The following is a 27,431-nucleotide window of genomic DNA, read 5'->3' on the forward strand; positions in this document are numbered from 1 at the left end:
CAGTGTTACGTGTGAACAGGAGCTGATTTAATGCGCGTCTGCCTTCCTCAACTTGCCGACATGCTGGTAAGATTTCCATAAATTGTCTTCTTAACTGTCTAGTGGAAACAGAAGCATCAATGTTTGTGGGTAATCCTTGTAAAAGGTTTTAGTATTCTGCTTCCAAGAAAAACCTTCACTCGCCAGTAAAAATCATACGGTGTGGCTCCATTTCAACTGCAGCAACTAGGAACCTTTAAAGGAACTCTGTGCATTTCCACCACAGGGACCAGGTACCCCCAAAAAGGTCCTCCCTGATTGGGGGGTAGTGCTTTCCGAAACTAAACGAACCTTTGGTCTGGGGCTTGCAGCGCTGAACATTTCTGATTGGTGGAGTACTCCAGCATTTGCAAATCTGTAGAAGAAAGCATACAACAGATAGACCAACAACAAAGTCCAGGCCCCTTTTAAAATTCATGCTGAAGAGGAGATCCAGAGGGAAATGGAAATGCGACCCACAGTGACAAAGTATGCTGCATGCAAAAATCTCCTGCAAGTTAAGCAAACTGAACATTATTCACACTGTGAAACAGTGCAGCCAGGAGAAGCTTAAGAAACTGAAACAAGACCTCAGAAAAGTCCACAATAACAGAGGTAATATGGCGTCATCGTTGTTGTGTAGTTGTCAGTAGGCTAATTAGCCTAACCTTCTTGTGTCTTTAGACCGCAGAGGAAACACAGGCAACCAGCTGTTTGAAGGAACCTTTAAGTTCTTGGGACTTAAAGTTCAGGGTACTTTTGGACATAATGTAGGGTATGTGTGAATGCCAGCAGGGATGACTCTTGGTGTTTTCACATATGACCTCTGGACTCTGGAGTTGCTCTATAACACAAGTAGCACACATCAGGAGATTGTCCATGGCGCCTGGGTAGAGTGTACAGGAGCGCCATCAACACGCCCACTCTTTCTCTGTGAATTCTATAGACAATCAATCAATCGAAAATTACACTGACTTTATACTACAGCGCTGGCAGGGTAAAGATCGTTTAATTTCCGGTCCAACTGATTTGGACATTTACATTCACATACACCTCCCCCGAGTCATGTCTAGATACGTTGGTTGCCGTCCATGTGTGATAGCACTATCACACTGTCAGGCAAGTGTAGTCATAAACTTTTAGTTTTAGGGTCACCGTTGATATGTTGTCAATAGGCTGTTTTTCTATTGCTATTGTAGCAGTTTCTATGCAACAGAACTCAGTAAAAGGTAGAAATTTGTAATGCACTGAAATAACTGATGAGAAAAAAATGAGCGTGGCTCATGGATGTCTTGACAGGTAGTTTGGGCACTGAAATGAATCAAATCCCCACATTGTGCTACAGTAAAAAACCCAGTCAATGTGATGAATATTAATTGATATTAAGCTGCAAAATAAGGTTGAAAGTGTAAAGCAGCCATGGTGAGAATTCATGACAATACATCTGAAGAACTTAAACGAACCACTGCATTACCTGGATAGTTGAACCAGTACAGTGGCAGGATGTGTGGAAAGGGCTACACTCAAACATGCATATTCAAAAAGAGGGGGTTGGGTTCATAGCCTCCAGCTGTTCTTTTGATGTTGCTTAAAAGCTGCCTATTCTCCGCCGAAGTTCCATGATTAGCAGGTCAATACCCCAGTAGGTCACTTTGTTAAGTACTTATTACCAGCAGAGAGCATAGTCATACCGAGTGGCTGAAAGAAATTCATTAGTGCACGTCACACAGCTTCGAAACCATGGGTTTGCTTCTCCGACTTAAGGTGGACATTGTTTTGCATTTAATTTATTGTTGTTATCATAAGATTTATTGTCGGTAGCTGCAGTTTGTGCATGTGCTTGTTTGCATGCTTCGCAAAGGTCGCTGCGTGCAGCTGTGTTTCCTGCTGGCTCCAGCAGATGTTTCACATCTCTGTTTCTCTACCTCCACCCCCCCGCCACCACATGTGTCTCCACAAGGACTGACAATGATCTTATTCAGTCAGTATTTTACTTTACTCTCTCTTCTATTGAAATACATTTCAATTTACCCACGTTTCATTACTGATGAGGTAAAAAGCAATAAAAGCAGAATGAAATGTGTTATGTCGACATCACTGTGTGAATTGTAGTATTTATTTAATCTGTTTTCAGGTTTTTTTTTTTTCTTATGACAGTATTTGGGTGAATATTAATTTAGACAAAATAAGAGGCCACTGTGCTGCTGTCACAAATCATTTGAGCAGCTATTGTGTCAAAATGCTGCAGGTTGGTATTGTGGCTGAGGTGATTTGCCACCGGCCTTCAGTAGTGGAGAGAAAGCCATTTCTCCTTTCACTTCTCCTCTCTTTGTAGTGAGGAGGTAGAACTTATTTCATACTAATGTGTGTTCATTTTCACATGGAGTGCAAACTCACAAATCCACTGAGGTACCAATCCATTCACTAGCAACAAACCTTAATTTCCAATCTGGGCTTGGGATAAGAGATGAGTTTTTAATGGAGAGAATGTCATGCCTGCTGGCTTCCACCCATCTACAACTCATTTACGCCGGTGCCTCTGCTCTGCTTGTTAAGGCTGAGACTCGCCGTGCATAGCAAAGCCTGCATCCTTCATGCTGCATGTCAGTGTATTCAGTCCTGGCTCTCAGAGTGTTCCTGCTGGCTGTTTCTCTTCCTGTGGCCTCTGGGCTACGTGGTCGTCTTTGAACACATTTTTCCCCCTCATATTGCTCAGCAGCAGCAATGGCTTGCCAAAGACAGATCCCAAGGTTGCTGGTTAGCCTCATTGCTGTCAACTCACTGATCCTCCCTGCATGGAACAAGGCCTTGAGGCTACCACTTTATAAGAGAAGGAAGAAGCACCTTTGACCCTGACTGTTAAACTCTCCTCGACACGAGCCTTCACTGGCTGCCAAGTCAGGCTGTTCATATTGGACTGGGCTTGTGAAAGGGTTGCAACATTGGTCAGATTAAGTGGGATGAAATGTCCCATTATCCCTCCTTGGTGTCAACAAGCTGTATTCCCACAGTGGAAAACAGCTAATTTTGAACAATATCCCTATTTTTTGTTGCTTCTCCTCCTCCTCAGTCTGTCCTCAGATGACACCACATCATCACCCCACAATTCCCAGCCACAACACAACCAATTGTCACTTTGGAAAAAAAAAGAAGCAGGCTGCACAATGAACTGTGCATAATTGTGTTTTCACATTGGAACATCAGCACTTTGGCAAGACATTTGATATTATCTAGTAAGAAAAATATAAGGTAGCTGAGAAAAAAGATGTAGACAGAAATTGATAGAAATTGATTTTAAGTGGAATTTGGTTCTAGAATTTGCTGAGTCCCGCCCACGTTAGCTACTGATGCTACACCTGTTTTCATTTCAGTACCAGTTTTCTGTTCTCTATGGCACACATGCAGGTTATAGTGAGAGTGGCACATTTTGAAGCAATGTTAGTGGCTTCAGATGTGGGTAGACAAAAGTATACTTCTCTTTTCGAGTCAGTCACCATTGGTTTTTGCCAGCTGAAAAGACAAATGGATCCGTACAAATGTAGCTAGATTGTGTGTGTGTTGGTTGAAAAGGCTGTTTCCGGCTGACTTGTTTTTAAAAAGAGAATCCTGTAAAAAGAGTCTTAAATATGCATTTGATGGTTATGCTTAAGTTAAGCAGCCATGTTCATGTTTTCAATTGGTTTTTACTTTGCAAGAGAATGGGCTTTTAGGCTGAGGACTAACCACTGTATATCTTAGGTGACATGCTTCTCTGAGGTTTCTGCCATGCAAGGTTCCCTGAATGCAGAAAAGAGCTGGACAGAGTTGCTATAATATTTGTGTAAATCCTGAGCATCCAGGACCAACTTCCACACAGCGCGGAGATACTTAACAGTGTGTGTGGTAGTGGTGAATGAGATGTTGTTGAATGTAACTTGTGACCCTACAAACGAATGTAGTTTGCTAATGGTATTGCTAACTCTTGGCCTCTGAAGCAATGCTTGGGTACTGCTGTGGGCGGTAAGATAACTAGTAAGCCACTTAAGATAATGTTCGCACCTTAGTACATAGTACACTCAATGTAATTAGTACACTCAATAATAACCACCAGTGCAGTGTACTTCAGGTGAAGAAAGATCTGAGTATGAAGTAGGACTCTGGAAAAGAGCCTTGACCTTGATTAATGTTCCATGGATGCATGAGGGTGGAGTATTTAAAAAAAACCCACCAAAAAACAAACAAAAAAAAGCACCAATAGATTGTTGCTGTTAATCATGTCGCCTCCTCCTTCTGTAAAACGGTTTTATCATCCTCCGTCTGCTCGGCGGGCTGAAACTGACTGAGCTCGCTCATCCAGTCTTCACAAAGTCAAGCTGCTACTCCGTGTTTCATCACTGTCTGGTGCCTCCGTGTTTGTTAATGACGTGATGTGCAGCATTTTAACATCAATAAATCATTACCATATTAACTTTGAGGCATTACTTTAATTGCTGGTAAACAAGTGTGGTTGTGTGAAGACTAGAAGCCTCCACAGTATTTTTACTGGCTTGGTTTAGATCTGGTTATCCAGATATCCAGTTTATAACTAGATCCAGTTGTGAAGGATTGTAGCTCACACCTGACATCGGAATCAGACTTTATTACATCTTAAGTCACTAACTGTTAATGGACTTTACTCTCCTGATCACATTTGATTTTATCTGTGGCTAAACAGATAAACTGACACACTTGTGCTGCTAGAGAAGAAGATTGAGGTAGATTAGGTGTGGTACTTTTTGCCTCGTTTGTGGATTTCAAAACTCATATCGTCACATATGTTCAATTATACACACACTATATAGTCTAACTAGTCTTTTAATGATGTCAGGGATGCATAGATAAAAAAAAAGTGCTTTTTTTACGGAACCAGCTACAGTTTTTTGTCAAAAATGACTCCAGTTTCACTTTCCAAACTGCAGAAGTTCAGTTCAGTTCAACCAAAAGTACAACACAGACACAACTCAGATTCAAGACAACCCGTCATTTCCTCTGCTTTAATATGATGGAATAATGATTTATACAAATTCACTGTGATATCTCTCTAAATATCTGTTGCTTATTTTTCTTGCTTGCTCTCTCTCTTTGTGCTTTTCTCTATCTTATTTCCTCTGGCTGTCTGCCTGTCTCTGCAGGGGCGGTGTGTTATCACAGTGCAGCTCGCTGATGAAGAGCTGGCTGCGGATGAAAAGGGCGTGGACTACTTCCTGCTGTTTGCTGGCAGCACACAGAGGCACCTGACCAGCACCCTAAGAAGCAGTCATGACACCTTGCAGGCAGTGTGTCCCGGTAAGCCATCCCACCCACAATGCCTTGCGACTTCCTTGTCACATCTAATGGACCTGTGGGAAGGCAGCTCCACCTACAGTGTTTTAATACATGCTAAATCTATTTTTAATTCTTCCCTCCTGTTTGTCTGTGTTCAGTGATAGGACAATATATTTACATAGATTAGTGTGTGTAAATACAAACATGAAGTTAAGGCTCTCTGAAGGCAGCATCGTTGCAAACTTCAGTCAGTATCACCCCATAAATATAATCATATTTACCAAAAAGTGAAAAGTAAGATCTCCTTTAGTGGTCAATCCTCTATAGCCATCATGTGCTATAGCCAAAAATTTACATTAAGGGGTGCCAAAAGCCAAAACATCCCAGACTGTGCAAAACAATAATTGTATTTAAGAAGGGGGTGGTGTTATTCTGCCCTCGCGTCACAAGGAGAGCATTGGACAGTCAAGAGTTATTATAGCTGCGGAAGAAAGTCGAAGTAATAAATGATTAATCATCCACCACCACTGTCCTCGTTTTTAAACTAATGTTGTGTTTTGGAGAGAGAGAAATCACCTCACTTTAGGTTTTATAGAGCCCGGCTCATTTATCACTCCGCTTGGAGCACATCCCACTTACTCTACTCGCAAAACCAAACGTGTTTAGCCAGTGCTGTTTTTCCGAGATAGTTTCTCTCAGGTGAATGAGCCACAACAGGCAGCACGGAGATCAGGGGTCAAAGGTCACTGTACGCAGAAAATACTTGTGACTCTTTATTCAAAATGGATCGTAGCCATGTGTTGGGAAAGACATAAGATGTGAGGTGAAAGGACAAATTAAAAAAACATTGTTTAACTCATTGTTTTCCTCAAGGTTCGGCCTTCTCCACGGGGAAAAAAGAAGGCTGAACATGATAAACTCCGTTATCTTGTTAAGAGCTCGACTGAATTACAGCCGTCTGAAGAAGGGGGGTGGGGTGGGGGGTGAAGAGGTGTTACTCCAGATTAGCTCTGCTTCACTGCTTCCTCCATCAGGACATGCAGAGCTCCAGAGGACCGGTCCCGTGACCGACCTGAAGGTCGCAGGATAGAGTTCTCAGGTGGCCTGGGAAATCACTGCAGAGGCAATGAGTCAGTACTTCAGCTTGGACTGAGGTGCCCTTGAGCTGAACCTTTACGTTAATGAGCTGACAGAGTAAATGATAGAAAGTGTGCTCAATAAATGGCTCTGATATAGTAGGAATAAGATGCAGAGGATGCTGTGGAAGTTCAGCACTAGTTGATAGAGTGACAAGGAGTCCTGCACCCAACAGCACTTTACTTGGCATTTGGTGAGGAGGCAGATTAATGGAGAAGGCTTGGTAAATTAGGAGCAGGGAGTCTGTCAGCGCTGCATCACAGTGCAGCCGTGTAGAGCCTTTATTCTGTGTTAGCTGTGTTTTGACACTGGCCACCATCCTCTTTGTTCATTCGTTTTGTTGTGAGAACTGAAAACAAATTTGCCTGAACTTTCATTTAATTGATAACATGTTGTGTTGTTAATTTGTTGGTAGGTGAAGTTTGATTTGTGATTGCTGAATCAGTGGGATGAATGCATTTCACCGAGTGAAATAATATTATGATTTATTTGTATTAATTAGGTTTGGATTTGAATCAGCAGTGCAAGTCTACACAGTGCTGCTGCTGATTATTGTTAAAGAGTGGTTCTTGTTGTACAAATTTGTGATGTCAAGTGAATAATATGTTGTTGGTTTAATGTGGGTTTTGGATTGTGATTGTATGTGATCGTTTCATCTCCTCTCCTGGATAAACCTGGCTAAAGCACAGAAGTTATGCAAACAACAGAACATCTGAGAGCCGACAGCTCACAGGCTGTGTTCACACCTGGCACTAACATTAGTCTCAGGTGATCCGATCACAAGTGGACAGCTCTAAGCACGCCAGTTCACACCTGGCATTAAAATGTGTCTCGAGTGACCACTTGTGGTCAGATCTCACCGCCGGCTCTATGCACAGAAATACATACATCATACCAAATGTGTTGTTTGATTTTACATTGGCATTGATGCACTGATCAACCATTCCCCTCCATTCTTTCATTTTTTTTCTCCTCAAAAATCGCCTGGTTATGATTTGAATCTTCTAGTTTTCATCGTACTGATCAGGAATCCGTTTTGCCTGTAGTTGTTGTCGGAGCCTTCTTCTCCTTCTTCTTCTTTTTTGGTGTTGTTGCTGCACCTAAATATGATACAGTTCGCGTGCGGATGAATACATACTTCCAAAGGGACTATATTCAGACAAACTCTGAATTTGTTCTGAGTGATTGGATCTCAAATGCATCGCCTATGCGTCTTGGGTGCGTTCACAACTGAACTTAAAGCTGTCCACTTGTGATTGGATTACCTGAGTCAGATGTTAATACCAGCTCTGAACAGGACCTTGTATGTATTTCTTCAGCTGATCTTGTTGATATGATTGAAAGTTTTCATGAAGGCAGGGATGTTAGGATATTATTGTACATTTACTATCACAGTTCTTTCTTTGCTTATTGATTTTGCTTTCACCATTTTTATACTTTCTGTGACTTGCTGTGTTGGTGATGCAGTGACTACAATGTTGCTAAAGTTGACTTGCTAGCCACAACTAGCTGGAAACAAGTAATGCTCATACAACACAGAGACATACTTATACTTAAAATTGATAAAGGCCAGACACAGACGGACTGATGATATTGACTGTAACCTTTTTATTTGTTGTTTTGTTCTGTTTCCTCCTCATTCCTTCCCCTCCCCTTCTTCCTGTCTCCCTGTCTCCTTCCTCCTTGTCTTGTCTTGTAGCTCATGACTGCTGCGAGGCGGTGCTGGTCACCTTGTGTTCACTTAGCCGAGGCATCCCTGAGGCCCCTGAGGACCTAAAACCCTGTCTGGGTCATGTGGCACCGCTGGCTGAGCATCGATTCAGCTTCGTCCAGGATTTGGCTTTTGACATGGCCCAGTTTCTGGTGAGCAACAGGACGACGTGTCATTTCCATTTCTAAATCAGCTGTAAAATGAGCACAAAAACTGAGGCTTGTCACAGAGCGGGAGGAAAGTGGTCACCAATGGTAACAAGTGATACAGCAATGTGGGCAGAGTGATAGTAAAACAAAAAGATAACCATGTCAGTGTTTCTTCCCTGACAAGGCCTGATGTCTCACAGTACATGGTATTCAATTAATTAATTTTTTTCACCACAGTTTATCATCCCATAGACGTTTTATATAGAGTTTGTTTTTCCACAGAGGAGGATGAGATAAAATGTGTCTTGAGCACTCAGACCTGAAGCTTCTAATAAAACATTTTTCACTTTTTTAATCTGAATATGATGTTTTTGTCAACACAGCGCAGGTCCAAATTGAGCTTAGCCCTGATACACGCGTGTGGATGTGTCTTCCTACATTTACATCTTACATTTTAGGCATTTGGTTAATGCTCTTACGCTGAGCGTCTTAAAACGAGTGCTTCCAGTAGACTAAGCCTCAGCTCCTCCTCTGTAAAACTTGACTCATCTTTGTAATCACCCTCCACACAGGTGAGCACAGCGGGCCGGGCCGACGGCCTCGATGGGGCGCTGCTGCTGGATGAGTGTCAGATTCCTCTGCAGGAGTGTGAACGTCTGGACGAGAGCCTGGCGCTCGCCCTCCACCACCTTGCGCTGCCTCCAGGATGGAGCCTACTGGGAAACAAACTAATCAACAGCACTGGTGAGACTGAGGGGCAGTTGGCTGACTGTTACATGTAATTTCCTCACACAGTAAAATGTACAAGAGTCACACAACATGTCCCAACACTGGTGCAGAGACATATTGACAAATTATAATTGTGCAGCACATAATGACACACACGGCGCCTCTGTTCGTGTGTATGTCTGTGTGCCACATATCGTTCCCAGTGCTTACATTTAACGATGAAATTAGGAAGACCGCGCACTCTCAGCATTACGTTTTCAGAACGGTGCCACAGTTACTGGTCGAAACAACGACACATTGCTAGTGATTGCTGCGGGGCGTGGATGTAGGCGCACGACTTGCACTGTGCTATCTCCATGTTCTGTGTGCATGTCTGTGTCTGCTAATTCATGGACGTGACTCCTGCTTAACTTCTAGCTTCTAGGCTCCGGTGGCTGATTTGAGTGTTGTGCTCTCAAGCACAGCCACCGTTACCACTACAGTGACGGAGTGGAACTGCAAACATTTTACACTGACAGTGGAAGCACTGATGTTTAGTTTTCCCCTCCAACACACAAAGGTAATCTGTGTGAATGCGGTTAACTTAAAGTGATTCGGTCTCAAAACACTAGTCTGTAAGCCTGGTTATGACACAGCCTTTACCCGACCTCCACAGTTTGGATGTAAACGTGCTGTGTGAAGTAAGTTAGATGACTAAGCACAGCAGGAATTACTTGCAAGCTCTCAATTTCTACATTAAAATTCTTTTTTAAAAACCTGGTGCTGTAAAAGGGGAATTTTAGCCAGATAAGGTAGTAAGACGTGTAGTCCTCTGTTAAAACTGAACTACAATTTGTTGAAAGATGTAGATTATAATCTTTATTTTAATGGCATTTGATGACTGTATTTTCAGTGTAAAACCTTGTTCTATGGGATTTCCTGAACACATTTCTTGGCAGAGTTGCTTAAAAATGAAATCCTTTACACATATCAAATTAAATTTATTGTAATACATATATATTTTGATAAAATGTATAATATAATAATCTAACAACAAAAAGTTATTAGGAGGGTTAGAACTTATAGTCGTAGGCTCAGCTGTATCTATGTGACGTGCATCACCTCAGAAATGCGACTGCAAGTCACACGTGACGGAGATGCCACATTGATACCACAATGATTGCTTTGGCTGATTGTGTTTTCTCCCACAAGTTTCTAATACCAGTGAAGATTATCTGCTCCTCTTCAATAACACGTCACACAAAACCATCTCCACTGCAAAACAACTGCTCACTGTGATCACGTTTCTCTGTATCACGCTGAATGAAAAATGTTGACAAGGCAATTGCACAGGAATAGTCTCTTATCACAAAGTAAATAAAGGATTGTAAATGCAGTATGAGGAATATAATTAAAGCACAATATGGCCTGATCACGTATGACACATCCATCCAGTGCTGCAGTGGTGATATTACCTCCGCTGTAGATTTATTGTTGAAAAACCTTCGCTGTAGTTGTCTATAGCAGCACTGCTGTTAACCCCTTGGGCAAAACAGAAACCCAGTTTTAGTTGGAGCAGTAGCCAAAAAACTACTTTTCAGGTATTGGAGAAGTAAATTACAGCATTTGTGATGCTGTAACCAGAATATAAAGCCATTTTTATTTGATAAAAGACTCTTTAATAAACTGTCTTGTAACCCTCTGTTAAGCACTGCATGACACTCACATACACATCCCCCTGCAATTACTAATAGATTGCTCATGTGCGCTCAGTGTAGCTGGTAGTTTGTATTTACAGAAGGACACGAACACGACAACATGTCTCTGCTGGACTTTGATCCGAATCTGGCATTAGTATGAACAGAGCAGGTCCCTGTGCTGCCTGCAACCCATCCAGACAGCAGTTTGGCTTGTGAGAAATGGCCGTGTCAGTCCAAACAAACATACATTTTTATTAAAATCAAAGTGCCAATTTTCTCCAGCCATTGACTCTGATGACTTTAATCAGTTAAAGGAAGCCAAATGAGCTGATGGGATGATAAACTCTGCAAGGTAATTGCTCTCTCTGAAGCAGCATAAACAAGACTTTTGGGAGTAGTTAGAGCACTGCTGCTGCCTGTGGCTATTGTTAAGATAATAGCTTATGGTTTAACTTGGACTTGGATATTAGACCAAACCAGCAGAACCAGCAGGATTTTAGTCTTGTAACAGAAAAAATGAGCTGAGAAAATTGAGTCAGTGTACAGTGGAGATTGAAAGTCTACACACTCCTTTAAAATGTTTTATTCAATATTATTTTGGAGCCTGGAAAGAAAACTCATCAAATCAAATTTTCAGTAATGAACTCCCTCCTGATTAGATAAGATCCTCTATGTTACTGTTGTGAAACGTGTTATGGCTTTTAAGAGATGGACACACACACCCACACACACACACACACACACACACACACACACACACACACACACACACACACACACACTGGCTCCTTTGCACTGAAGTCTGTTGTCATGTTGTTGATGTGGAAGGCGGCTTCCAGCTGCGGTGAGTGATGTGAGCTCTAATAGGCTGTGCTCCACAATATGTCAGCGCTTCAATACAAGACGCTCAACTGCAGTGAACTGTGGGGAGGAAGAGGAGTGCAATTCTGCTCTCCATTTATCAGATCTGTCAGATGATGGATAGCAGCAGACTACAGGTGGAGGTGACGGTGGTTTATCTCAGTCATCCTTTACGCTGTGGGCACGCAGCAGTCACTGATCTCACCATAGCCAGCCATTTATTGTCCTCCGGGAAATTCACTTCTCTTGGAAGAACTGTGCATGTTATTGAAAATGGTGAACGACGCCCACGTAATTCACCAGTTCTGAACAATTAATAACATTCAGTGTCAGATTAGCTAGCCTATGGTTTGTCAATGAACACCAGTGTGGTGGGTGTTTGTGAAATAAACACTAGTGTCCATAGGCCTTTTTTGTTTCCCGCTGGAACTATTATTAGATATGTCCATCATCCATTTTAATCGTTAAAAACTTTTGATAACCTATTAATTGTTCTGGTCAGTTATCAACAAGACTAAGAGTTTGCAGCTGGCAAGCTATCTAGCTAGATCCAATACTATAGATAGATTGATACATAGACCGTTACTTTAAATGAAAAGTATATAAACATTCTGGGCTTGTGCTCTGATTAAAGATTAACATGCTATCATCATCATGTTTTTAGCATTTCTGTACCAACTTTCAAGGCAATCCATCCAATAGTTATTATAATTATGCAGATATACTCATCATTTCAAAAACAATTGACAGTTAAAATTGATAAATAAAATTAATGTTTCTTTTATTGCTTGTTAGAGTTGGTTTCAGTAATTTGACAAAGTAAGGAAACATTTGACCATTGTGTAGCTAGCAAAGCTAACTAGCAGCCAGCTTGTTAGGATCTCTGCCAAGCTGTTTTGGAGACTCACGGTGACCCAACATAATGTTAAGCCACTTTATGTAGGGTATTGCTGTACTGCAGCAAGTAACTGTAATTACATGTAATTCCCAGACGAGCCACCCGGATGCCATCGTACAAAAATGTCATGGGTGTTATGGCAGTCAGTTTTAAGGAACCGCCATCAAACTCAGCAGTAAAGCATTTCCTGCTGCTGTTTGGCACCTCACATTCCAGTCCAGCATAGCTCAGCTAAGTAGAGCATTAAATTTGACCAATTAGCTTGTGGTTCATCAGGGCAGGCTGGTACAGACTGGCCTGCTGTAAATGGAGTGAAACCTCTCATCAGCAGACACAACCAGCATTGTGAATGTTGCCTAATGACTATTGTGGGGCTGATCACATAAACTAAAACTGGTGCAGATATTGTTGGTGCTGTTGTTGTTTTTTTTAATACTATTTTATAACTGATTATATCATACTGTTGAAACCTATAAAGCCACAGTTTAAAAGTCCTTGAAAAAAATCACAGAGGAGTTCCTGTGTAAGTGGAAAACCATGAATTTTCCCTGTTTTCTCAAAAAAATATCTGTTTTTTTGTATGGACACTGGAGAGAGAAATGTCCTCTGCTCGCAGGCAACGACAAATGAAACCTAAAGCGTAAAACTTAATGTTATTAATAAGGCAGAGGCACAGCAACAATTGTAGATCTTTTCTCTTCCCTGTAATTTCTGCTGTGTGAAAATAACCACAGACCAGCTGGTTTGATAAACATGAGCATTTTATGTGCAGTGACTCTGCGTTTCAACACATCTGGGTAGCTGAGCATATACAGCTGTCTAGAGTTTTAGCTTATTAAGGTTTTTATTGCTCTCTAATGATCTGTATGTTCCACTTTTCATTGGGAAATCACCATTTATTGAACTTCACTCACTCCCAATCTCTGGTACCCCCTATCTCAGGGTGCCCTTTTAAATTGACAATACATTTGCAATTGGTTGGGCAGTAAAATATGCCAATATTAACAGAAATGATTGGGCGACTCATATTAACAAAACACAGATTCAATCTGAGATGAGAATATTTCTGAAATAACCAACACCCATTCGTGTGTGTGTGTGTGTGTGTGTGTGTGTGTGTGTGTGTGTTTCCATGAATCTTCATTACTGTCTTTGTGGATGTGTAAAGGAAGGAATTCAGTGTTTGATGGTGTTATTAGGAGTCAGACTGATAAATGGGGCCAATAATGAGCTTTAATTAAAAATGGGAGCCTAGTGCACTTAGTGTGGCTCACCTCTGGTAAAATGAAATAGTGTAGTTTGATTTTCTTAAATGTATCATTATTGTTGTTGTTGCTATGATTTGTTTGTTTTGTTATCACATATTAGATGCTGCTTCAGATAAGACAAAAACTTGACATATTCTATCATTTTGTGCACAAAAATGTCCAGTTTAATAATAATGTCAAGTGGTGTGTTGGCTTTAATCCAGAAATGACTGTATTGGCCTACATGCATTGGTCCATTGTTACAGACAGACAGAGACAAGCTGTGGTTTTATCAGTGTGTAAATGTGTAAAGGTCTGCTCTTTACTGGGTCACTTTAATTTAACACTGTGGTGTTGCCAAGCTGCTGCAAGTGGTGGTATGTCAGCTACTACGACACAAACCGACTGCCTGGACCGCTGCACTCAAGTGTCTTTCTCCGCTTCTTTCCTTGTTGCTCTTATGTTCTCCATCTCATGTAGTTTTATTCTCTCTGTAATACTGTACCTGTCATCCTGTGTCTCATCCTCAGACCTGAATCCTCAGGAGACTCTGCTGCACTTCTCAGCTCGGCGGGGTCTGCTTCGGGTTACGCGCTTCTTGCTGCGGCAGTCTGGAGCTAGAGAAGCCCTGCGACTGGCCAACAGACAAGGCCACACCCCAGCCGCCGTTGCTGCTTTACGGGGACACGAGCGCCTCCACGAGCTCCTCATGAAGTAAGTACCAAACCAATTTCGACATGAGGATCAAAGGCTGTTCTGTAACAATGACACAGTATAATAGTAAAACTTTTCATTGCAGTCCTTTTTCAGTTTTGACATAGCTTCAAAAACAATTAAAAATAAAACAAGTAGTATAAAACACGCAAATGAAATACTGAAATGCCTTGTAATTGTAAAAAGTTGACAAACGCTGATATCTGTTATTTTGGATTCATGCTGTTTCCACTGTTGTTGATAGGATTTATCACATCGGATGCTTAGTTTCAGGTGTAAAAACTCTGCACAACACCTACCCCTAAACTGTCTAAACTGTCTCCACTGTGTTTGTCAGTGATACTGGCTCAGTTGCTCAGTTTCAGTGAACATTGCCCTTTTCTCCCCCAACAAACAGCCTCATGTCAATGTATCAGAGACTAGATGGCGTGGTTCCTCCACAGCCCTCTCAGACAACATTGTTTGTCAGTTGTCTTGATGAAACAATGGAAGTATCCAAAGAACATCACTACAAAGCCACACCACAGCTTATAGTTTAGCACTCTCGAGCTGCAGTCAGATAGTTGAGGGCAAATTGAAACGGTGTGGGCTGCCGGGATCGTTCCAAAGGAATCCAGAAGGATGGGAAACTATTCCACAACACAAAAGCCTTGGATTACGACTTCTGTGTCTCCTGACCTGCTGTAGAACCTCCCCACAATACAACATCTCACTATGTGTACTGTAAGCCAAACATACAGCAGTATTGTCTCTGTAGAGCATAATGGCAGGGAGATGTAAGTGTTTTGTTTGCAGTTGTCAGGTATAATCCCCAGTAATGCGTTCTTTCTGAGCGACTGGTGAGGTCAAATTCTTTTATAGTGAAACATTAAACTGCAGGGGGAAAAAAAAAACAGCTTTTTGGTAAATGAACTGAGACATGGCTTAAAGAGGAAATAGAGGCCTTTTATGTCTTTTAAGCGCTCCACTTATCTGCTGAAGAATAGTTTTCACTTAACTCAAAATGAAGATGCCACAAGCTGAAAGACAACTACCACTTAGTGAGCGTGCTTATTGCCAAGCGTGCACTGGAGTTGCTTTACAACTTACAGCTCTCTCTCTTTATGTGTTGGTAATTACATTTCCCTCATGAAAAAGTGAAGTCACTCGTAGCCTGGCTATGTGACCTCAGCTGCTGGGCCTCGCAGTTAAAGCAATCCACCCAGGATTACGCAAACATTTTAGGTGTCTCCTCTTTACAGCGCTATCTTCATGAAAAAAAACCACTGCACATACTTTTACCTTCAACACTTAGAGCAAATGCAGCAGGGGGAGTGAACATTTCTTGGAAAGCTTATCGACTAGGAGTGGTCTTTATGTAGGCTATCACAGGGTGGATTTTACCACAGGGAAGGGAAGTAACTTTTTTTTTTTTTCTTTTGACTGTCGACAACGTCTGGAACTTTTTAACATTTACAAGCTACTTTATTACCTGACAGTATCTCTGTAGGTTGGTTGATTACCTGCTACAAGGCCTGAATAGACTAAAATAACAACCACATTATGGACTTCTGGCCTTTCCCACTCTGGAAATAAAAAAAAAAAAACAACCTAGCAAGCACGTGGACTATGGAAGGAAAAGTGTGAGTGTGGACCGGCTGACATCACTGTTAAAACCTTCTCTGAAAAGCAGTTCTGTGTTGTGTTAGCCAATCACGCTATAGACCAGTCGGGATGATCTAAGTGTTTATTTCACGACAGGGCTGACACAGACACAGAGACGGACGAAGGCGCTGAGAGCGTCCACCTGGTCCCTACAGATGCCCGCGTAATTTGCCACCTCCCCAGGCTGAACACGCACACCCTGACACTGAGAATCCACCCTGGGCGCGAACCTCCGACCCTTGAGAAGAGTGTGGAGCAGCTGCTGCACTTGATATGCCATCTCCATGCCAAGGTGAGTCACACCATCCTGCCCTTTTAGCACGATATCTCTACTCACGTTGGCTTCAACCAGGGCCCCTGCTGCCACTGAACATTGTTGGACATTGTTTGTCTTTTCACTGCCCTCATTTTTTTAACCTTCAAACTTAGTTTGTATAACCGGTGGAACACCTTGTGCAATCACTGAGTCGGCGATTGATAAGACGTAGAGAGCAGCTCTGTTTGTTTCTCTGAGGGAAAAGCTAACGTTTATCCTCCTCCTTTTTCTATATTCTGCAGGGAGTTTCTGAACTGGAGCTGCAGGTTGAGTGTCTGCACACAGCTGCTGAATGTTGTGATGGTGTCAAAACGGAGATAACCTGTGTGGAGCAACTACAGCAGCCGGCTACAGCGTCAGATTGCTTGGATACAACAACTGAAGGCAGCTGGGTAGAAAACTGCCCAGTGGAAAGCAGTGTTGTTGACTGTGAACATAGTAAACCTGGGAATGCGGAGAAAGACTGGAGTTTGTCTGTGAGTACTCCAACATCAGAAGTACGCCCCCAGGAGCACGGCCTTGGCTCCCCAGAGGAGCGGGTGTGTCTCAGTTCAAACACTGAGAGAGATTACTGCCAGACAGAGGAGGAGGGAAGGGAGCAGCCTGTTGTTTCCACCCAGAGTTTGAGTTTGTGTGACAGGAGTGAAGAAGCACAGAGTGAGCCAGAAGGGGCAAGCCTCACTGTGGGAACATTACCACCAGCAGGCTGTGGTAAACAGGCAGAGGAAACTGATAGAGGAGAGGCTGTGATCCGGGAAGGACAGGAGGCCACAAAGGGAGTGGACAGATGTGAGCAGGAAGAAGAGGACAGCACAGCCTGGAGGAGGGAAGAGGAGGCCAGCTCTGAGTCAACAGATCTAATAACGACTAGTGGAGACACGAAAGCTTTAGTCATGGGCCAATCCCCGTCGTCAGGCGGCTCAGAGGTGTCAGACAACTCTGATTCTGAGGTGAAAGACTGCTCTCAGGAAGGAGAGACTGTCGAGGGAGAAGAGGTGAAACTGATCGAGGATCTCTCGGATGGACTCTTTTACGAGGAGGAGAAGGTAGAGAATGAAGAGTTAACAGACCCTGTATCAACCCCAGGGGACCTCCCCAACCCATCGCTGATAGACTGCGGTGGTGTAATCGAGGATCCTGAACCTGCTTTTTCACGTCTCTTGATAGAAGGCCTCCACAAGGGGGAACCTCCACCAGACATAAACAGCCTGGAACAAAACCAGGAAACAGCTGGTAGGGATTACGCCACAGAGCAGCAGCAGGGCCGGGCTCCAGAAACTTGTTGTCATTCTGGGAATTGTACTGGAACAGCTAGTTGTAAAGAGCTAGATGGTGAGGACGTAGCTGAACCTTCTGCATGCAGTATAGAAAACATTACTCTTACTATGGATGAACATGACCATACAGAGGATTGTCAGTCTGCTGGTAACTCCACGGAAGAGACACGGACTGATCAAGTCGACTGTGAGCAATCACCTGAAGTTGTGCCCAGCTCTGGTGATGGACAAGCTGATCTAGATTCATGCATGGCTCACGGCCTCTCCAGTGATGACGATGGCAGTTTCCAATCAGTTGGAAGCTCCACAACAGAAATATTCCACTCCACTCAGGACAGTGCCACTATGGAGGAGCCAGATTTGGACATAACCCAGACTAAGATAGCAGAACTTTCCTCAGCAGGATCTATGATGGAGGAATCAAATGATGTGAGCCCTGGTGAAGGCGATGAACATTCACTTACTGTGGACGCAGGGCTCCCTTCGGAGCTGGGCGCTGTCAGTGCAGAGACAGTGACAGACTGCAACCAGACTGGCACTGAGCCTGAATCGCAACTGCCACCCAGCCCTCAGACAATGGAGGCTTTGAATCCTGAGGGGGCAGGAGAGGAACTTGTCCCAGAACTTTCCAAAGAGGATCTGTTGTTAGGTCCTGTGTTGTCAGAGAGCGAGGGCTCTCCAACAGTGAATGTTGATGCAAGTAAAACTGGAGAGTCCAACAGCTCTGACCTGAATGCAGAGACTGAGCATCCGGCATCAGAGGTTACCAGTGGGGGGTCATTTGAACGCGGGCACTCAGTTGCAGAAGAGACTGAAGTGACCAGCCCAGTTGGAGGTGATCATCAGTGCCCAGAGACTAGTGATAGATCTGTGGTGGCCTCAGGAGAGGAGAGTGGACCTGTGCAATCTGTGCTACAGCAAGAGAAACAGGATAATTTAGAGATGACAGCAGATGAAAGGTCACCTGATGAGGGATTAAGACACTCAGAGAATCAGATCGATGCTTCTCCATCTCAGAGTATCCCTCTGCTTTCAGACAGTGCTGAAGTAGAGCTGTCATGTCCAAACAATGAGGCATCCAATGAACCTCCTGTTGAGAATGAGATGACTGAAAGTCCAAAGACTCTTGATACAGTGGATGGAGCCTCAGAAAGTCACAACAGTGAAATCCAAGGTGGGGGAAACGCTGAAGTTCTGCTTTATTCTAGTGCCACACACTCACATACATCACAGGGCAATATGTTTGTCACAGTCTTATTCCTAAAAAAATATGCTAAATCAGATTCGGTCTTCCTCTAGTGATTAATGGCAATAGCTCCACGAAGCTAAATGCAACCTAGACCATCATAATTGCGCTCACAGATATTTTGGGCTTTTGTGTGACATCCTGTCTTGATATATTGCTGGTGCGAAGACACGTTCAGGTTAGTCATTCTGCTGTTTTTGTTCTAATTGTCTTTCTAATGAGGATTTAGCTTTTAGTCATTCTTAAGGATTATTTGAGGTTATTTTAAAACACTTTTCCTAAAATGTCACAGTAGCACATTAAATTTGCCGGATCATCGTGCTGGGACACTGAGATGCATGGTGACATATTACGTAACAGGCAATACTGAGCCGGGTTACACTTCGGTACCTAAGGCCATGCATAGTCTGACAACACTTCCCTTTATATTCATATGTTCTCTGTTAGGCTCTGTCTCATGCACACTTGCATAAACTGTGCTACAGTATACGTCAGCAGGCACAGTCACATTACCAGTGCATGTGACCGAGTCTTAGACGCACAGCCAGAAGGCTGGGTCCTCCAGAACAAACATACTCCAGCCAGCTGATGTGAGTATGGAGCAGGAAGTGAGAGCTGCAGAGTCTCTCTCTTCTCCAGCACTCTGTCTGCAATTTTCACTCATCAGGAATAATTGTACTGGACCCAAGTCCAATAAAGAGAGGTCAAGGGCAAGGTCGGTGCTGTGCGTCACACAGAGAGTGGGGGTGTCATAATGAACGAGGGGATATGTTTACAGCCTGATAGTGGACTAGCATCAGGTAACATCATGAGGACATCAGAGACAACATTTCTGTTGTTTCATTGTTTGTGTATGAAGACGTGAACATGCACTTTGATTCTAGTGGAGGCTTAAAAACAAAACAAAGTCAAAAGTTATGTTCACTCCCAAAAGCAAACCAAGACAGATTCCTTTAGCCCATCCTCAGATAATTATATAATAGACTGGACCATTTGCTTTCTGTTTTTCTAATCAGAGAATGATAAATGAATTTATATTCAAATGGTTATTTTCCCCCATGGCAACTTTTCCTTTCAGGAAAGTTTCAATAGTAAATAAAAACTATATACACTAGCTGCTGCATCATTATTGTACACCATCTCAACTCATCAGTGGATCTGCGGTGAGGATAGACAAGTCTCAGTTCCTTTCACACGGAAACACTTGTTATTGATTCCTGTATTTGGAGGATTTGCCTTTGGACTGATTGCATTGTGTTGTGTGTATTTCTCCAGAGGTAGATGTCATTAAGTCTGAAGACACTGTAATTGCTGCAGGGGAGGAAGAAAATGACACAGCGGAGGAAACTGACTTCTCCACGGTAAGCTCCTACTGTGGTTGAGAGCTATCACGCTCTGCTTTGTTGTTGATTAACACGAGTCTAAGATGAGTCATTGTTTGCCAATGTCTTGAAACACCCTAAGTAACCTTTGATATGAAGATGTGAACGCGGAGGTAACCGGTTTCCTGCTGCTGCTATATGACCTGGGGTAAAATGTGGCGTTGATCCAAAGTTTTTACACAGCAGATATTTTGACTTGTCAAACACAGGTATATTTAATAACATCACTAATTGCTGCATGGCACTGTCGTTAGGAGCCAACGTTAATGTAATCAGTTCCACCTGCTATGACAAGAAGTGCTGTGAAAAACTATTGATTCATTTATGGAAGTACAAAGCAACAAGTGTGCTCTGATGCTAACAGGGCGATGAAGAAAACAAAATAAAACAGAACGTGCAGTTGAAGACGAACAGACTTCCGTCAGGAGAGAAAAGATAAACAGGTGATGCTCATCAAGCAAACATGTCAGTCAAATCCAAATTAGGAAGAAGAGCATGAAAACCTTCAGTCTTTCGTGTTTGTAAAAAGCCTGGCAGTTAAGGCAACACTAAAGTTAGAACATTTTAAACATTTTTGAGCACCCATTACCCAGTCCACCAACACCATATATCACCATAAATCAACAAATAATATAAGCAGTAATAATGAATAGTGGTGACACACGGATAAGCAGATTATAAAAGATTATAAAAATGTGTTAGGTGAATCTCTATAGTAGACTTTACTATGAATTAGAATAATAATTTGCATACATTGACAGTGGGATTTATCAGACAGGCACAGTGAGTCTACATGTTGAGTGTGATATAAGGCACGTTCAGAGTCACCATCTGTTGTTAACTTGGTCCAAGGATGGTTTTCAGGTTTTAGCATCCTTAGAGACTGAATACCTCTCATTTATAACTTGCAGTGCTGGACACAAGTTCTGTCCAGTGTTCAAATCATGAGTGTGTCGCCGATTTATTTAATTATTCTGCATCCGGTTTCCATGGCCAGTTGGCACCATAGTTTATTAAAGCCATGCAGCTGTAGATTTAAGACAAAGTTAAACTTGCACTTCTCATGTGCACAACAGAACAGAACAGAGAACTATGCGTAAGAAGAGGAATGCGATTCATGTCCAGTAAAATTCAGCTGGTGTCCTTCGCTACTATGTTTTGGCGAGTAGAAACTTAAGTTTATTCTGTTTTTGACTTTCCAGAGTGTCACTTTACTATGTTAAATGTTATGTTAAGAGTATGCACAGGTCATTATTGCGGAAGAACTGTATTTCAAAGTTTTTTTCCCTTGCATAAACAGTGACACCATTTAGCATCTTATTAAAAATTTAACTCTTTATTTAAATTTGGCATGAATAGCCAAAGTAAAGAAAGAAAGAAAGAAAGAAAGAAAACTATATCAAAAATTTGGGGGGAGAGGGGAAGACAGGATTTGCTTACGAGAGGCTTGATGTGCCAACTCGAGATTTGCAGGAAGTTCAGGAAGAAAGCTGTCTGGAACATTTTTCCCTCTGAGTAAAAGCTCTCAATTTGAGACTTGCAGCTTACTCAGCTCTTTTTTTGTACTTTCGGTGAGTACAGTCATTAGACAAAGAATATATTACCTGCTAGTGTGTAGAGTGTCCTTAACTATGACCTCTACGTTTGCTTTACTGTTAAATCCAACAGGATCTCTGCCTCATCCTATGGGATTGGTGTTGTGAAGTTAATTTTCTCTCTCAGCCACTGAGCACATGGATGCGATCTTCAGTAGACGGGACTTTACTCTGAAATGTTGCTGACTGACAGATTCCTCAGCAGCCATAGACTGGAGTGGCTCTGCTTATTCCTGGGTTGTGGTCTGGGTCAGTGGCTTGCTCTGAATGCCAGATGTTTGACTGCAGGAGGACATACACACACACACACACACACACACACAGTGAGCAGGGTGGTGGGGTCGCCAGCAGAGGGCGACGTAGCATCAGAGGCATCGCTGCAGCTTCTCCTCTTGGACAGAGTCAGGATTTAATGACCTGCATTTTGATGCTTTTGAAATTTCCTGCATCTTCTATGATGAGCATGTGACTTGGAGGCGTTGTTGTTCCTAATAATGCTAATAATAGGGATACTAATAAGCATTAGAACAGATCAATCACAATTTAACCCCTATCATAATATGTGAAACAGTTTGTAACATGACATAAAATAAACCTTAGAAAACAGTGTATGTAGTGGATTATAAAAAAAAAAAGGGGGGGAATAAAACAGACTGGATAACAGAATCTAAATGACAGTAACTGCCAGCCACCTGAAATGAGATGCAAGGTTAATGAAGTAATTAAAATCACAAAGAGTGTGTCGATGTTTTGACAAGATGTTAGCTATTTAGACAGCAGATAATTTAGTCCAGGATGATTCAGCAGGCGTAACATCTGCATTTCATATCTCAGAGTACTGGAACTTGTAGTTAGTGAGTCCACACAGCATCACAGCTCTTCAAAGTTCTCTAAATCACACATCAGAGCGGAATAACATGGTTTTCATCCACAGCTGTGAGTCCTGTCAAAGTGCCAGAGAGAGTTAGACACTCAAGACATGAGCATGAGATAAATTTAGATTATTCTGAGATTTGTTTTGCAAATGAGATTCATATAAACGTCTGCAGGGAAGTCAAAGCAAAGTTCCAGTACTGTAAGAGAAGAAGGTAATAGTGAAGTTAAATGTGCTCTCTGTCGAGGCATGTTCAGTTAACACATTTGGCCACTGATGTTTGCTTTTATTTATGTGGGGAGTGGCTGCGTTCACAATGTGATAACAAGGATGTGGGCAGGAGCAGCTTTTGAGATGCTAGTTACATTTTAGCTGCCATTTTGCTACTTAGTTAAACGGCCCTTCAAATGAGTGAACTTCACAGCCAAGGGGCAGATGAGGAAATACTAACAATATTCCTCCAACAAGATGAACAGTGTGAAATACCTCTATCAAACCAGACTGGCCAGGTTTAACTGATCAGTTATATAGACAAGCTGCAGCAGCTTTTTTACTGATATGAATATGTCACTGTGCCTCACATCAACATGAATGATCTCATTTCTCCCATGTCTATCCAGCCTCTCTTTATTTGTGTTCATTAGTTCTTTAGCTCCTCCCAGTCAAGACAAATATGATATGAATGTGGAGGAATTACATTTGATTGATTGATTGATTGATGGATGATTTGGTGACAACTGAATCTCTGGCCACTGACGACATGAAGATATGGAGAACTGTTCTCACTGAGAGAGTGTTAAAAAGATTATTGTACAGTCACTGGTTAAGGCTAAGAGATTGAGCAGTGTTTTTCTTTTAATATGTTTTAATATGAATCCTTACGTGTGTGTGTGTGTGTGCGTGCGTGAGTGAATGTGTGCTTATAGGCTCTTACCCATCTTCATAATGTGAAAAGTCGAGTAATACAGGCTGGGAGGTTGTTTGAACACTCATAGGACTCCATGTAATATTCCGGCTGTACACTATGATCTATAGCTTTTGCTGAACTGTGAGACACCTGGTAGTGTGTGAAGGTCAGAGTTTTGATTAGAGCAGGGTTTGATTTGTTTGTGGCCGCTGGGATTCACGCTTTTGTGATATTGGCCAGCTAAGGCCGGGACCTGAGGGGATGTCAGATTCTCATGTCAAGGCCAACCACACGTTTACATGGATCTAAATATCATCCGGGAGGAGCTCAACCACAGGTGTGCAGGCTGCCTCTTAAACCCACTTTGATTTGGGAGGTGGTTGCTTCACAAATGTATCATTGACTTTTGTAATTTATCTTGTTTGTTTTGTTTGTCATAATTTATCATAGATGTGACTACAATTGATGCCATGATATAAAGTAGCATACAAGAGATCTGATGGATGAGAGCAACCAGGGGAAAGAATATTCATAGATGATTTTGTACACTCTTGACCAGCTGCTGTCCTGCAGAGTGGCAGAGAGAGGCACATTTCCTGCTCGCTAAGTAGCATTTTTTCATCCTGGAGCGGCACGGGAAGCCACCATAGTGACAATATAATGTTCTTTCGTTTCTTTTCTTTCTGAAACCAAAGTTATACTTTTCACGTCTGTTTCACAGTGAGGGTCCGCATTAATTTCACTCTCTGTGCGCACACACACACACACACACACACACACACGCACACACACAGAGACAGAGACAGAGCCGTCTGTCAATCCACTGTTTGTGTCCATGTCCATTTTTGGGTGTATCAGGGCTCTCAGTGCTGCCTGTATGGAAGTGGAAAAAGTTTTGCCTTTGAGCTGGTTTGGAGAGCAGACAACAGATTCATTAGTAACTTTTAGTATACAGTAAGAAATAATGACGACAGGGTGATTCAGTTTCTATATGTACAGCATAATCTTATCAAAATGATATTATCTCACATTTGACCAAATTACAGGAGTTTTTCAGTTACAATGTACAATGATGTAACACTTTTTTGCCATATTGTGATACACACACACACACACACACACACACATATACATTGAATTTCAGAAATATTAATATAATTTTCTTAAATGCAAAAAATCCCTGTGTGTGTGTGTGTGTGTGTGTGTGTGTGTGTGTGTGTGTGTGTGTGTGTGTGTGTGTGTGTGTGTGTGTGTGTGTGTGTGTGTGTGTGTGTGTGTGTGTGTGTGTGTGTGTGTGTGTGTGTGTGTGTGTGTGTGTGCAAAATTCTGAAGTGCGATCTGCACTGCTAAGTAACCACTAGTGGATGAATATGCATGAGAGACCATTTTTTTGCACCACTCCCAACTTTTTTTCAACACACCCACTTAGAGGGACATCATCTGAGAGAGGTGCAATCACAACCAGAAGCCACCTCTCTGGTGGCCTCCTCCAGCAGGGGGTGTTGAATCTCAGCAACATAAATTCTGAGGATTGAATCACATTAACTGAAGTAATAATGGCCTTCTGTCTTACTGTAACTATCTGGTACTTTGGAGGGCTGTTTCACAGGATGAGAGAGCAACATTCACAGCTTCTTAGAGAGAGAGAGGGTGAGATAAAATACAGAGAGAGGCAGGAAAGGCATGAGTCAGGCAGAGTCTGGAGAGAAGTTGAGAGGCGACAGAGGAAAGGAAAAGAGAGGGAGGGAGGGAGGGAAGAAGAGAAGGAGGGAGGGAGCAGAGCTGGAGTCTGGTATAGGAGGCTGCTTCTGCGGCCAGATGTGAAGCTTAGCAGGCAGCTTCAGCTCTCCTCAAGAGTGTTTCTCCTGGATTTTAACCTTCTGTTCAGTAAATCTGCTCTGGATATTTAAAGGAAAATGTATGAACGCCACAAGCGGAGGTACAGTCTCTGTGCCAAAGGAGAGAGAGCTGTAGACGTGGTTTTGATAAAGGTAGGTTACCTATCCGTACAGCAAAGTTGTTTGGTATTGTAACGCTGCTACTGCTACAGTAATAACAGTCAGAGACTTTGAAAACACAGTTGTTCAGTGCTTCAAACAAATAAAAAGTAATGGCAACAGCAATAAAAGCGAGGTAAGAAATGTATAAAGGTTAAAACATAAAAGTAAAACAGTAAAAGAGACGTCAAAGAGAATTAATGAGATTATTACGTTAAATCCATTAAAGAGAATTTCACCAAGTGATTTAGCAGCTTAAGCTCCTGCGGTTGTTTTTAAAGGCCAGATCAGACTTATTCTGAAAAGCTGTCCAGGAAAAAGTTCTTTCTCAAGTTAAACATAATCATAACCGTCACAAAGTGCTTCAGTGTGCTACGGCAAACCTGTAGTCGTCTGCCAGGCATGTTGTGAGGGGTTTTGCTGTGTTGCACCCTGGGAGATGATTGCATGGTTGTTGATAGTGGCCCTCCAGACGCAGAGTGCTGATTATTTTGGGGTGGAGTGTGGTTTTTCTGGATGTACACTGCATGGGTATGCTGTAAGCGACACCAAGACAGATGCCTGCACTCTGTCCATCTCTGTGGAGCAGCTGTGTATGAAACTTAATGAGGCTCAGACAGTTTAAAGTCTTTCTGGGGTTATTTGGTCAGGACTGAGAGTAGTTGCCTGACAAGCTATGAAGCTGAAATAGAATAGAAGTCTGCCGATGTGCTTACGGTGACTTGTTACACTGGAAAAATTAGTTCCTTTCTGTTTCTCAAAGGTCCCGTTACTGTATCATAAAGGTTCAATGTCAAACCATTTGAACTGGGGGTTCAATGGAATCTTTCTAAATGGGATCTTTTATAGCTCCCAAATGTTGTGCTATTTAAAGCCCACATGTCAGTTTCCCTGCACTACATATACAGAGCCCTTTACCACATTTTTTTTTCTAGGGAGTTTCCTTTCTTGATTGTTGGTATTTAATTATTAATCATAAAAAGTTTCAGTCAGTGAACCGACTCCAAGCCAGATTTTCACTTTTCACATTTCATGTTCAAAAATATGAACTATAAAGGAGACAAGAATCTAGACTAAACTTAGTATTAGCCAACAGCCATCAACTAAACCAGACAGATTAAACTAAGCTAATGACTCAAAATGGAAATATTCCCTAGTGCTTGATGACCACTATAATCTAAAGTAATAAACACATACTGTTCATTACAATGCATAAACTAAACTATGAACTGCACCGCAGTAGATGTTTGACATGTCGACTGTCTGCTGAATGTGACATCCACAGGCAGGGCAGAGCGGAGGGGGAGGTGAAGAGAGGAAAATATTTATGAAGTGGATCGCTCTGGTATATGTAACACCTCTCTTTAGTCTATTGTCACTTTCTAAACTTGTTCCTGATGTCAGCCTCCTCTTTCACCCAAGGGGTGAAATAGCAAGGATGAGAGAGTGTCTGTGTGTGTGAGAGAGAGAAAGAGCGAGAGAAAGAGAGGAAGAGGGAAAGTGAGAGAGATATGACGGTGTGGGAAAAAGGCAGCGCCGGGCTAACGGTTTCCTCTGGCTTCAGATGGAAACAGGCATTTGGCCAAATGACTTCATTCCAGCCAGCGTTTCACATCCCAGCATCTCTCCTGGCCTTGAGTCACAAAACACATCATCACTCCACTTACCAAGTTCAGTAATTGTGGATAGGCCTTTGCACAATCTAGCATAGTGCTATAGTATATACAAGCACATGTGGGTTCAGTAGACAGATGGCAAACAGGCAGA

The 27,431-nt window shown here is 42.3% G+C and overlaps 1 protein-coding gene across 6 annotated transcripts in view; it reads left to right on the forward strand.

Moving 5' to 3' along the window:
- Nucleotides 1-27,431, forward strand: part of LOC130184275 (A-kinase anchor protein 13) — a 103,668-nt gene that overhangs the window by 22,055 nt on the left and 54,182 nt on the right. For 5 of the 6 annotated variants that reach the window (XM_056400229.1, XM_056400381.1, XM_056400425.1 and 2 more), the window contains exons 3-9: nucleotides 5,169-5,322; nucleotides 8,138-8,301; nucleotides 8,871-9,042; nucleotides 14,243-14,426; nucleotides 16,167-16,362; nucleotides 16,629-18,837; nucleotides 20,185-20,270. In XM_056400229.1, coding sequence (XP_056256204.1) covers nucleotides 5,169-5,322; nucleotides 8,138-8,301; nucleotides 8,871-9,042; nucleotides 14,243-14,426; nucleotides 16,167-16,362; nucleotides 16,629-18,837; nucleotides 20,185-20,270 — 3,165 coding nt within the window. Of the gene's footprint in view, nucleotides 1-5,168; nucleotides 5,323-8,137; nucleotides 8,302-8,870; nucleotides 9,043-14,242; nucleotides 14,427-15,868; nucleotides 16,049-16,166; nucleotides 16,363-16,628; nucleotides 18,838-20,184; nucleotides 20,271-27,431 lie in introns of those variants that run through there. The other variant, XM_056400575.1, reaches the window with a different exon arrangement.

This window comes from Seriola aureovittata, chromosome 1 (genome assembly GCF_021018895.1).
Source record: "Seriola aureovittata isolate HTS-2021-v1 ecotype China chromosome 1, ASM2101889v1, whole genome shotgun sequence".
Taxonomy (NCBI): domain Eukaryota; kingdom Metazoa; phylum Chordata; class Actinopteri; order Carangiformes; family Carangidae; genus Seriola; species Seriola aureovittata.